Source organism: Girardinichthys multiradiatus, chromosome 23 (genome assembly GCF_021462225.1).
Source record: "Girardinichthys multiradiatus isolate DD_20200921_A chromosome 23, DD_fGirMul_XY1, whole genome shotgun sequence".
In the NCBI taxonomy this organism is placed as follows: Eukaryota; Metazoa; Chordata; class Actinopteri; order Cyprinodontiformes; family Goodeidae; genus Girardinichthys; species Girardinichthys multiradiatus.
Genome location: NC_061815.1, coordinates 28,482,580 through 28,496,421, shown reverse-complemented (window position 1 = coordinate 28,496,421; position 13,842 = coordinate 28,482,580). Strand labels below are relative to the sequence as shown.

General features: G+C 37.6%; 1 protein-coding gene and 1 long non-coding RNA gene across 2 annotated transcripts in view; one reads left to right on the top strand and one right to left on the bottom strand.

Annotated features, from left to right (window-relative positions):
• The first annotated feature begins 264 nt into the window (after positions 1 to 264).
• Positions 265 to 2,504, top strand: LOC124860179. The gene is made up of 2 exons (XR_007036288.1): positions 265 to 467; positions 2,274 to 2,504. It is a non-coding gene; the product is annotated as an uncharacterized LOC124860179 (long non-coding RNA).
• Positions 2,505 to 3,099: 595 nt separating this feature from the next.
• The window catches only part of ahnak (AHNAK nucleoprotein), a 32,643-nt gene continuing 21,900 nt past the window's right edge, over positions 3,100 to 13,842 (bottom strand). Inside the window, exon 9 of the mRNA XM_047353207.1 lies at positions 3,100 to 13,684. Coding sequence (XP_047209163.1) covers positions 4,074 to 13,684 — 9,611 coding nt within the window. The 3' untranslated portion in view covers positions 3,100 to 4,073. The remainder of the gene's footprint in view (positions 13,685 to 13,842) is intronic.

Here is a 13,842-nt window from a genome sequence, read left to right as displayed (position 1 = left end):
TTTACCTAGTTTCAAACCATTAAAATGAATTTAATGGTTTGAAACTGAATTCCTTGGCTTTTAAACTGAATTTGTTTGCTTTGAAAATTGCTTTGCTATGTATTGAAAATTCCATTTGATAACTTTCATTTTCTATTCCAAAATTCAATTCCAGTTCCAAAATTCAGTTTTTTGTGTCACACATCAAAGTCCTTGAAACCACAGATTAATCAAACACAGAATTACTGATTCACGGATGTCATTCACTATTGCTGTGTCCAAATTCAGATGCGACTTTTATGGCCATACAGTGAAGTAAAAACGAATGCTGTCAGAGAGGTGCTGATTATATTGGTTCAGACACTTTTGGTTTGTTTTACAAGCCCTGCTACTGCAACACATTGAGGGGCAGAGAAGAAAGAGTGCTTGGAGACCAGCTGCTTTACACCAGCTCTCGCCTCCGTAGTGGGATCCTATTCACGTGATAGGTAAATCTAAACATGAGGCCATTAAAGAGATTTTAGGATACATCAAAATGTCTTCTGCCACTACTTCTGCCACGTTTTAAACACTCCTTTTCAGCATTGTGGATGTACACTGAGAACATAAAAAAATTTTAACATGCCAATTTTTTTATAAAGATTTTAATTATTTTGTTGTCATTGGAGAGATGCCTTTTTCCTTTTATGTGAGAAACAAACTTCTCAGTTAAATGAAAAAATATATACATCTATACTTTCCAGGATATGAATAATTTTTGGCCCAACTGTAAGGAAGAGGATTGGTTAGTGTTATTTTATTGTGGAATCATGTCTTCTAACGCAATAAAAACAAAAGGCTCATACTCAATAGTGTGATGGGATTATAAGGTGTGATATCTTTGAAAAAACACATTTTCATGATTCTTATTTACGAAGAAATAACTTGGCAAATGTGAATGTTGCTGATTAGCTAGGGTAATTCCTAAGCTAATGTAATTTTTAGAACTTTTAATATTAAGTGAAAATAGTAATTGACATGGTCTGCGTACAACATATACTCCTAACATTATAAGCTATGAAGAGATGTCCTGATTCTGGTGTGTAGTCAGTTAACTGTAAGCAAATGTTGTATATTTCATTTATAGAAATTATTTGAAACTTCAGAATGTGTTTGTAGAATTAGTCAAGAACTAATGACATTTCAATAATAAAAACACGTTTTTGTCATACCAGAGAAGGTAACTCTAAATAGAATTAAGAAATAGTAATTGGTTTTGTTACTGAGCAACTCACAAGTGCCGTTTGAGAACACCACTTATCGGCTTTTATAACATTTGATTAAAAATGTCAAACTACACTGCAGAAGAGTAACACACACCTTTTCAAGTAGTATTTATTAACTTCATAAGGTTTCAAAATATCCAATGTTGGTGATGAGCAAGAAGGTTAAACTGAAATCAGCACAACTCTGAAGTGTAGATCAGTTTATTGACATATATATACTATGAGGTAAGTGGCATTGAAATAAACAGCAGTTGGACAAGAGACAATAATTTTGTCTTATACCAATGTTTATTTGACATTATATTTATGTTGAATTGCTTTTGTTTTTAATAGCTTATTAGGTTCATCTTAAAAAAAAAACAGTTACAAGTAAAAATAACATGAACATGCTTGTCACTATATTTTTATATGTTAATGGTCTCCATTAACCTGCCCATTGTTCTTTCATCTAGCTAAGCAAAGGGCAAATGCCAACAATAAAAAACATTTTTAAAGCCACACAAACCAGTTTGGTAGAAAGCACCCAAATGGCTTGTCTGCCTCTACTGTCCATACCTCTTCCAGCAGATGGTTCTGCTTTAGTTCAATGTTTCCTTAAAAAAATACTAGAAAGAGCATGTGGAGATTCTGTTTCTGCAGTTTTCCTTCTACTTGTCCTCATATTTTTTACCATCTCTTCATAAGAAAATGTCAAAATTCTAAAAGTGTTTCTCTATGCCACTTCCTAAAGAAAGAAATTCCTAAAGGAAGAAATTCTAAACGATTTTAATATTTATTTGTTAAATTAGAAATGCAACATGTGAGTGCTCTCTAAATAAAATAACAAAAGTTCAGAATAAATATATGTGCAACACTTCTATTCCTTTTATTATCTTAAATGTGTGAGGCCACAAAATTGTGTTTAACCTGACAAGGAACTTTAATCATAACTAGAAATTGCAGCAGTAAATAGAAACCTTTGTGTGGTGTATTTGTGTTGTGTGTCATAATCTAATAAAGTGTATGTTCTCATTCTTGTTGTTTTCATAGAAGATACACTCTGCCTAGGGATTTTGTCTTTAACTGTCTCTTTCAAGGATAATGCCAGTGAGCTATTGCTGCAGGTATTTACTCTTAATTTTCTTATCCCATTGATACTACTACTGGCTCAGTGCTTTCTTGTTTTATTGTGTTTCTTAGATGGAACTACTAATGGTATTAGTGATGTCACTAACGGTGTGTGCTGTATTCTTTCCCAAATAAACTACTCCTGGACTGGTGCTTCTGTGTTTTTTTTTTCTGTTTACTTTCTGCCCTCTAAAGCTAGCCAATCACAGCAGATGGCCACTTATACTGAGCATGGTTCTACTAGAGGTTTTTCTTGTTAATATGGAGTCCTTACTTACCACTGTAGCTACATGCTTAGAACTCTCTGTTTTATCATCTGCCTTGAGATGACATTTGCTCTGAACTGGTGCTATATTCCTAAAATTAATAAAATTTAATTGAATTGAAATCTAACCTTAATCGTAAAAAAGTTAGACCACTGATTTTACTAAACAAATATTAATTCAAAGTGAAAAAGTTTGAAAAATAACATACACCATAATTACTAGATATGTACAAAATATGAAAAACCTTAGAACTTAAAAGTTTGAGAGGGAAGAATTAAGCCATGTGTGGGTTGCTGTTTTGTTTTTAAAATCCCAGTGTGTTATGTAAAAGTACTGCATGTGCATTCTAATATATCTGCTTAGCAATTTAGTGTATGCTAAATAGTTGTGTAAAGAAATTGTAATAGCATTAAAAAATACTAATACCTCAACTGACTCTCACAGTCAATTGAGTTATTGTAAATCAAGTTTAAAAACAAGAATAAACTCTAGAAATCTGTTTATTGCATTTACTTAGCAGAATGCACACAAAAGCATGGATCCAAAATATTATGCACTCTATGAAATATAATCAATTGTATACAACTTTCTAAATGCACAGAAGTTGTTTTGACAATAGATGACACTACAAAGTGACTGCAACATGACCAAAGTTGGTGTCTATACAAAACAAAGTTTCAAAATGAAATTAAATATAGAGGATTACTTACTGTAAAGATGTAAAAATGACAGGAATAAGAAACCAGTTTAAAATACACAAAGTAAATAAATGTTTATTGTCAGTGACATAGAAATTTAGCAGATACAATTTTTCTTAAATGAAGCGACAGCAATCAGTACACACAGCATTTCAAAGAATTTCCAAAACGATTGTCGTTGCAATTATACTATGTACAAGAATGCGAATCTTCAGAATGTTGTCAAAATTATACTGCAAAAACAGAATTCTGCACTGAGTACTATTGAAGCATAGAAAAAAACATCCTTGTACTGATACAAAACTGATAACTGATTAAAATTGTGCTTGAGTGTATAAAAAGAATTTGTCTACAAAACAACTATAATGTTTTTTCTTTTCAATAGACCCTGGTTACGACTATGCAACAACCATTCAATAATAATAAAACAAAAACATTTAAAAGAATAAAGTAACTTGTAATGACCTCTGCTTTTGTGTGATGCAATAGATTAATAAATCTGGACTATGTACAAAACAATATTCATTATTAATAGTATACATTTATCTTATTTACAGTTTGAAGAATTTTTTAACAATCTGATGCACTCCAATTTCATTTTCTTTAAAAAAGTCATTTATAGTTAAACAGAGATTACCATGCATATTCTATTAAATTTAATAGAGCCATAGTTTGAAATGTATACTGCTTTAGGAGATTGTGTTTGAGTGCATATTAGAGGGTTTAAATGATCTTACTATTACTTTTTTGGTGATAGCTCAAGTCTTGGAAACCTGAAACCACCTTTTTGATCCACTGTCAATGCTTGAGGATGACGACAATCTGGATTTTTTAAGAGGTACAGAAACATTTGTACTCCCCTCTATCTCTCCTTCATTGTCGTTTTCAAGTGTCACTTCATATGAGCCCTTGGACTTAGACCCAAAACCTCCAAACGTGCCAAACTTTAATTTGCCTTTCTTACCTTTGACCTTACTTCCTCCAACATCTATTGAAATGTCACCACACTCTGCTTCTGAACAAGCTGAAGGAGAACTAATTGCAAGTGAACCCTCATCACTCGCAAAGGAAGATTGATGCTTTGATTTTTTAAATAGATCCAGTGAGGCTGACTTTTCTTTAGTTGATAAACGGACTCTAGAATCACCTTCCAGGTCTAAATTTCCACCCATCATTTCACTTGAATGTATTTTAGTAGCCTTGCCCTCTTTTCCCCTCAGACCTAATTCTGGTTCACAAAGGTCACCTGTACTACTACCTTTTGCTTTTGATTTGCCAAAAAATCTTTGCATCTTTGTTTTTGCTTTGGCTTCACCATGCTTCAGTTCTGGACTGGGAATGTCAATATTTTGTGAACTGACTTGAAGACTGAAAGAGTGAGACTCTGGATTTGTGCCACTACTGGCTGTAAGTTCTGATTTGTCTTTTTCTACATCATCTTGGCCTTCTACCTTAGGCAGAATAATACCAAACTTTGGCAAATTTTTTGGAAAAGGTACTGTACCCTCTGGATATTGAAGGCCTCCAGTTTTTTGCGCTGAAATACTTGCACTAAGTTCTGGACCACCTTTTACTTTAACATCAGGGCCTTCCACACAAACCTGTGAAATGTCTGTATCATGTGATTTCAATCCCTCAGCTAAAGATCTATCACCTTTTAGTTTTGGGGATTTAATATCTAACTCTACACCCGGAAAATGAAGTTTACCAAAAAGAGGCTTCTTAGCTTTTGTCCCTTTGACATCAATATTGGTTGTGTCAACACCTAGGTCTACATCTGGTGTTTTAATATCAGCTTCTGGTTTCCTAGCTTTTCCTGTCACTCTAATGTCTTTAATGTCTACTGATGGAATTTTTATTTTAGAAATTTCAAAGCCACCCTTGGGCCCTTCCAGATTAACCTCTGGACCTTTGATATCAGCTTCACATGTTGTTATTTTTCCTTTGATCTTTGAAACATCCATGTCACTTTCAAGTTTGGAGCCTTTTAGATTTAAATCTGCATTTGGCATTGAAATGTTGGGGCCTGATAAACTTGGCATCTTAAATGTGGGTCCTTGAATTTTACCACTTGGACTCTCAATTTCAATGTCTGCTCCTCTGATGTCCGTTTTTGGAAGTTTCATTTTGGGATTTTTAAGATTTGCCGATGGACATTCAATATCAAGTCCACCAACTTCAGTGTCCATTTTGTGGGTTACTGTGTCAGTGTTGGCATTTGGAATGGTTATGGTATCGTTTGAACTTTCCAGCTGTGGAAGTTTGATGCCAAAAGATGGAATTTTGATTTTGGGCATTTCAAATCCAACCTTGGGTCCCTCAACCTCAACCTTTGGTCCTTTAAAGTCAGCTTCATGAACAGACAGATCCTTAGCAAATTTCATTTTTGGACCTTTGAGGTTTAGGTCTACATCTGGCATTGGTTCTCCCTCCATCTTTGGAACTGAAACATCTAAATCCCCTTTAAGGTTTGGACCTTTTACATTTAAATCCACATCTGGCATTGATATTTTTGGTCCTGAAACAGCTGACACCTTCATTTTTGGTCCTTTAACTTTTCCACTATGAATGTCAAGTTCTGGTCCTGCTGTGCTGATATCTGATGTTTTTATTTCAATACCAGGTTTTGGAAGATCAGCTTCAGGCATGTCAACCTTTGGACCTTTCAGGCCAAATTTTGGCATCTTGAATTTGGAACCTTTGGGCTTTGAACCTGTCAAACCTATGTCATGGTCAAGGCCCTCACAGCTACCAGACATTCCTTTTATGTTGACATCTCCATGTTCCAGTTTGATATCAGTTTCTGAGGTCTTTATCTTTAGACTCCTGAATCCAACCTTTGGCATTTTAAATTTAGGTTTTTTTGTGCTGAGTTCCGGAAAATCTGTTTTGACATATGGTTCCTTCAGTTTAGCTTTTGGAAATTGACCCTCTCCTTTAAAATCCCCTTTGAATTTTGAATCCTTCAGATTTATGTCAACATCTGGCAGTACTATGTTGGACCCAGGTATTGTTGGGAACTTCAGATTTTCACTGCTTTGTCTTAAATTAGTGTCAAGCTTTGGATCCTCAGTTTGAAATGATAGAGATGTGATGCCAGACTTTGGCCCTTCAATGTCAACTTTTGGACCTTTGATGTCAATATCAGGTGGTTTGATGTCTCCTTTTATTTTTGGAGTTGAAAGATCAAAGTCACCTTTGAGTTTTGGGCCTTTCAAATTGAAATTCACATTTGGCATGGATATTTGTGGTCCAGATATACTGGGCATGTTGAAATTGGGTCCTTTCAATTTCGCATTTGGTCCCTTAATGTCAATATCTGCTCCTTCAATGTCAACATCAGGTGCTTTCATATCAATGTCTGCCTTGGGGATATCGACATCGACATCTGGACCTTCTAATTTGGGGCCTTTCAAGCCAAACGAAGGCATCTTGAATTTAGGCATTTTCAGCCCACCTTTGTGTCCCTCAATGTCAACATCTATGCCTTCAATGTTCATGTCTGGACCTTTTATATCTCCTTGGATCATTGGCAGTGTAACATCCATATCACCCTCAATTTTAGGGTCATTTAGATTAAGATCAACATCAGGATCACCAATCTTTGGACCTTTCACATTTACTGATGGCATTTTGAATTTGGGCATCTCAAATCCTCCCTTTGGTCCTTCAATATCAACCTCGGGACCTTTGAGGTCGATTTCAGGTGGTTTGATGTCTCCTTTTATTTTTGGTGTTGAAAGATCCATGTCACCTTTGAGTTTTGGGCCTTTCAAGTTGAAATCCACATCTGGCATGGATATTTTGGGTCCAGATATGCTGGGCATGTTGAATTTGGGTCCTTTCAGTTTTGCATTTGGTCCCTTGATATCAAAATCCGCTCCTTCAATGTCTACATCAGGTGCCTTTACATCAATGTCTGCTTTAGGGAGATCGATATCTACATCTGGACCTTCTAATTTGGGGCCTTTCATGCTAAATGATGGCATCTTAAATTTAGGCATTTTCAGCCCACCTTGGTGACCCTCAATGTCAATATTTGGGCCTTCAATGTCCACCTCAGGACCTTTTAGATCTCCTTTCATCTTTGGCAGTGCAACATCCACATCCCCTTTAACTTTAGGACCTTTCAGATTAATGTCAAAATCTGGAACATCAACCTTTGGACCTTTCAAATTTACTGATGGCATTTTGAATTTGGGCATTTCAAATCCTCCCCTTGGTCCTTCAATATCAACCTCTGGACCTTTGATGTCAATTTCAGGGGTTTTAATGTCTCCTTTTATCTTTGGAGTTGAAAGATCCATGTCACCTTTGAGTTTTGGGCCTTTCAAGTTGAAATCCACATCTGGCATGGATATTTTGGGTCCAGATATGCTGGGCATGTTGAATTTGGGTCCTTTCAGTTTTGCATTTGGTCCCTTGATATCAAAATCCGCTCCTTCAATGTCTACATCAGGTGCCTTTACATCAATGTCTGCTTTAGGGAGATCGATATCTACATCTGGACCTTCTAATTTGGGGCCTTTCATGCTAAATGATGGCATCTTAAATTTAGGCATTTTCAGCCCACCTTGGTGACCCTCAATGTCAATATTTGGGCCTTCAATGTCCACCTCAGGACCTTTTAGATCTCCTTTCATCTTTGGCAGTGCAACATCCACATCCCCTTTAACTTTAGGACCTTTCAGATTAATGTCAAAATCTGGAACATCAACCTTTGGACCTTTCAAATTTACTGATGGCATGTTGAATTTGGGTCCTTTCAGTTTTGCATTAGGCACCTTGATATCAAAATCGGCTCCTTCAATGTCAACATCAGGTGCCTTTACATCAATGTCTGCCTTAGGGAGATTGATATCGACATCTGGACCTTCTACTTTGGGGCTTTTCATGCCAAATGACGGCATCTTAAATTTAGGCATTTTCAGTGCACCTTTATGTCCCTCAATATTAACATCTGGGCCTTCAATGTCCACCTCAGGACCTTTTAGATCTCCTTTCATCTTTGGCAGTGCAACATCCACATCCCCTTTAACTTTAGGACCTTTCAGATTAATGTCAACATCTGGAACATCAATCTTTGGACCTTTCAAATTTACTGATGGCATTTTGAATTTGGGCATTTCAAATCCTCCCTTTGGTCCTTCAATATCAACCTCTGGACCTTTGATGTCAATTTCAGGGGTTTTAATGTCTCCTTTTATCTTTGGAGTTGAAATATCCATGTCACCTTTGAGTTTTGGGCCTTTCAAGTTGAAATCCACATCTGGCATGGATATTTTGGGACCAGACATGCTGGGCATGTTGAATTTGGGTCCTTTCAGTTTCGCATTTGGTCCCTTAATATCAATATCTGCTCCTTCAATGTCAACATCAGGTGCGTTCATATCAATGTCTGCCTTGGGGATATCGATATCAACATCTGGACCTTCTACTTTGGGGCCTTTTAAGCCAAATGAAGGCATCTTAAATTTAGGCATTTTCAGCCCACCTTTGTGTCCGTCAATGTCAACATCTGGGCCTTCAATGGTCATGTCTGGACCTTTTATATCTCCTTGAATCTTTGGCAGTGTAACATCCACATCACCCTCAGTTTTAGGGCCTTTTAGATTAAGATCAACATCAGGACCACCAATCTTTGGACCTTTCAAATTTACTGATGGCATTTTGAATTTGGGCATTTCAAATCCTCCCTTTGGTCCTTCAATATCAACCTCTGGACCTTTGATGTCAATTTCAGGTGACTTGATGTCTCCTTTTATTTTTGGAGTTGAAAGATCCATGTCACCTTTGAGTTTTGGGCCTTTCAAGTTGAAATCCACATCTGGCATGGATATTTTGGGTCCAGATATGCTGGGCATGTTGAATTTGGGTCCTTTCAGTTTTGCATTTGTTCCCTTGATATCAAAATCCGCTCCGTCAATGTCTACATCAGGTGCCTTTACATCAATGTCTGCCTTAGGGAGATCGATATCGACATCTGGACCTTCTACTTTGGGGCCTTTCATGCTAAATGATGGCATCTTAAATTTAGGCATTTTCATCCCACCTTTGTGACCCTCAATGTCAATATTTGGGCCTTCAATGTCCACCTCAGGACCTTTTAGATCTCCTTTAATCTTTGGCAATGTAACATCCCCTTCAATTTTAGGGCCTTTTAGATTAAGATCAACATCAGGACCACCAATATTTGGACCTTTCAAATTAACTGATGGCATTTTGAATTTGGGCATCTCAAATCCTCCCTTTGGTCCTTCAATATCAACGTCTGGACATTTGATGTCAATTTCAGGTGACTTCATGTCTCCTTTTATTTTTGGGGTTGAAAGATCCATGTCACCTTTGAGTTTTGGGCCTTTCAAGTTGAAATCCACATCTGGCATGGATATTTTGGGTCCAGATATGCTGGGCATGTTGAATTTGGGTCCTTTCAGTTTTGCATTTGGTCCCTTGATATCAAAATCTGCTCCTTCAATGTCCACCTCAGGACCTTTTATATCTCCTTTTATCTTTGGGAGTGCAACATCCACATCCCCTTGAACTTCAGGACCTTTCAGATTAATGTCAAAATCCGGAACATCAACCTTTGGACCTTTCAATCTTAGAGACGGCATTTTGATTTTGGGCATTTCAAATCCTCCCTTTGGTCCTTCAGTATCAATGTTTGGAGTTTTGATGTCAATTTCAGGTGATTTGATGTTGCCGTCTATGTTTGGAGTTGAAATATCAGCATCACCTTTCAATTTTGGGCTTTTCAAGTTAACATCCAAGTCTGGTACAGAGACCTTAGGACTTGTAATTTTTGGCTTCCTGAATTTTATCCCTTTGACTTTCAAGCTTGATCCCCCAAAAGAAACATCTTTCCCTTTAATGTTAATATCATCAGCTTTTACATCCATATTTGCTTTAGGGAGGTTGACATCCACATCAGGAACTTCTGCTTTTGATCCTTTAAATCCAAATGATGGCATCCTGAATTTAGGCAGTTTGAACCCACCTTTGTGGCCCTCAATGTGAACATTTGGGGCTTCAATGTCCACCTCAGGACCTTTTAGATCTCCTTTCATCATTGGCAGTGCCACATCCACATCCCCTTTAACTTTAGGACCTGTCAGATTAATGTCAACATCTGGAACATCAACCTTTGGACCTTTCAAACTTAGAGATGGCATTTTCATTTTAGGCATTTCAAATCCTCCCTTTGGTCCTTCAATATCAACCTCTGGACCTTTGATGTCAATTTCAGGTGATTTGATGTCTCCTTTTATGTTTGGAGTTGAAAGATCCATGTCACCTTTGAGTTTTGGGCTTTTCAAGTTGAAATCCACATCTGGCATGGATATTTTGGGTCCAGATATGCTGGGCATGTTGAATTTGGGTCCTTTCAGTTTTGCATTTGGTCCCTTGATATCAAAATCCGCTCCTTCAATGTCTACATCAGGTGCCTTTACATCAATGTCTGCTTTAGGGAGATCGATATCTACATCTGGACCTTCTAATTTGGGGCCTTTCATGCTAAATGATGGCATCTTAAATTTAGGCATTTTCAGCCCACCTTGGAGACCCTCAATGTCAATATTTGGGCCTTCAATGTCCACCTCAGGACCTTTTAGATCTCCTTTAATCTTTGGCAATGTAACATCCCCTTCAATTTTAGGGCCTTTTAGATTAAGGTCCACATCAGGACCACCAATATTTGGACCTTTCAAATTAACTGATGGCATTTTGAATTTGGGCATTTCAAATCCTCCCTTTGGTCCTTCAATATCAATCTCTGGACCTTTGATGTCAATTTCAGGTGACTTTATGTCTCCTTTTATTTTTGGGGTTGAAATATCCATGTCACCTTTGAGTTTTGGACTTTTCAAGTTGAAATCCACATCTGGCATGGATATTTTGGGTCCAGATATGCTGGGCATGTTGAATTTGGGTCCTTTCAGTTTTGCATTTGGTCCCTTGATATCAAAATCCGCTCCTTCAATGTCTACATCAGGTGCCTTTACATCAATGTCTGCCTTAGGGAGATCGATATCGACATCTGGACCTTCTACTTTGGGGCCTTTCATGCTAAATGATGGCATCTTAAATTTAGGCATTTTCATCCTACCTTTGTGACCCTCAATGTCAATATTTGGGCCTTCAATGTCCACCTCAGGACCTTTTAGATCTCCTTTAATCTTTGGCAATGTAACATCCCCTTCGATTTTAGGTCCTTTTAGATTAAAATCAACATCAGGACCACCAATATTTGGACCTTTCAAATTTACTGATGGCATTTTGAATTTGGGCATTTCAAATCCTCCCTTTGGTCCTGCAATATCAAACTCTGGACCTTTGATGTCAATTTCAGGTGATTTGATGTCTCCTTTAATTTTTGGGGTTGAAAGATCCATGTCACCTTTGAGTTTTGGGCCTTTCAAGTTGAAATCCACATCTGGCATGGATATTTTGGGTCCAGATATGCTGGGCATGTTGAATTTGGGTCCTTTCAGTTTTGCATTTGGTCCCTTGATATCAAAATCCGCTCCTTCAATGTCTACATCAGGTGCCTTTACATCAATGTCTGCCTTAGGGAGATCGATATCGACATCTGGACCTTCTACTTTGGGGCCTTTCATGCTAAATGATGGCATCTTAAATTTAGGCATTTTCATCCTACCTTTGTGACCCTCAATGTCAATATTTGGGCCTTCAATGTCCACCTCAGGACCTTTTAGATCTCCTTTAATCTTTGGCAATGTAACATCCCCTTCGATTTTAGGTCCTTTTAGATTAAAATCAACATCAGGACCACCAATATTTGGACCTTTCAAATTAACTGATGGCATTTTGAATTTGGGCATTTCAAATCCTCCCTTTGGTCCTGCAATATCAAACTCTGGACCTTTGATGTCAATTTCAGGTGATTTGATGTCTCCTTTAATTTTTGGGGATGAAAGATCCATGTCACCTTTGAGTTTTGGGCCTTTCAAGTTGAAATCCACATCTGGCATGGATATTTTGGGTCCAGATATGCTGGGCATGTTGAATTTGGGTCCTTTCAGTTTTGCATTTGGTCCCTTGATATCAAAATCTGCTCCTTCAATGTCTACATCAAGTGCCTTTACATCAATGTCTGCCTTAGGGAGATCGATATCGACATCTGGACCTTCTACTTTGGGGCCTTTCATGCTAAATGATGGCATCTTAAATTTAGGCATTTTCATCCTACCTTTGTGACCCTCAATGTCAATATTTGGGCCTTCAATGTCCACCTCAGGACCTTTTAGATCTCCTTTAATCTTTGGCAATGTAACATCCCCTTCGATTTTAGGTCCTTTTAGATTAAAATCAACATCAGGACCACCAATATTTGGACCTTTCAAATTAACTGATGGCATTTTGAATTTGGGCATTTCAAATCCTCCCTTTGGTCCTGCAATATCAAACTCTGGACCTTTGATGTCAATTTCAGGTGATTTGATGTCTCCTTTAATTTTTGGGGTTGAAAGATTCATGTCACCTTTGAGTTTTGGGCCTTTCAAGTTGAAATCCACATCTGGCATGGATATTTTGGGTCCATGTATGCTGGGCATGTTGAATTTGGGTCCTTTCAGTTTTGCATTTGGTCCCTTGATATCAAAATCCGCTCCTTCAATGTCTACATCAGGTGCCTTTACATCAATGTCTGCCTTAGGGAGATCGATATTGACATCTGGACCTTCTACTTTGGGGCCTTTCATGCCAAACGATGGCATCTTAAATTTAGGCATTTTCAGCCCACCTTTGTGACCCTCAATGTCAACATCTGGGCCTTCAATGTCCACCTCAGGTCCTTTAAGATCTCCTTTAATCTTTGGCAATGTAACATCCCCTTCAAATTTAGGGCCTTTTAGATTAAGATCAACATCAGGACCATCAATCTTTTGACCTTTCACATTTACTGATGGCATTTTGAATTTGGGCATTTCAAATCCTCCCTTTGGTCCTTCAATATCAACCTCTGGACTTTTGATGTCAATTTCAGGTGGTTTGATGTCTCCTTTTATTTTTGGGGTTGAAAGATCCATGTCACCTTTGAGTTTTGGGCCTTTCAAGTTGAAATCCACATCTGGCATGGATATTTTGGGTCCAGATATGCTGGGCATGTTGAATTTGGGTCCTTTCAGTTTTGCATTTGGTCCCTTGATATCAAAATCCGCTCCTTCAATGTCTACATCAAGTGCCTTTACATCAATGTCTGCCTTAGGGAGATCGATATCGACATCTGGACCTTCTACTTTGGGGCCTTTCATGCTAAATGATGGCATCTTAAATTTAGGCATTTTCATCCTACCTTTGTGACCCTCAATGTCAATATTTGGGCCTTCAATGTCCACCTCAGGACCTTTTAGATCTCCTTTAATCTTTGGCAACGTAACATCCCCTTCGATTTTAGGTCCTTTTAGATTAAGATCAACATCAGGACCATCAATCTTTTGACCTTTCACATTTACTGATGGCATTTTGAATTTGGGCATTTCAAATCCTCCCTTTGGTCCTTCA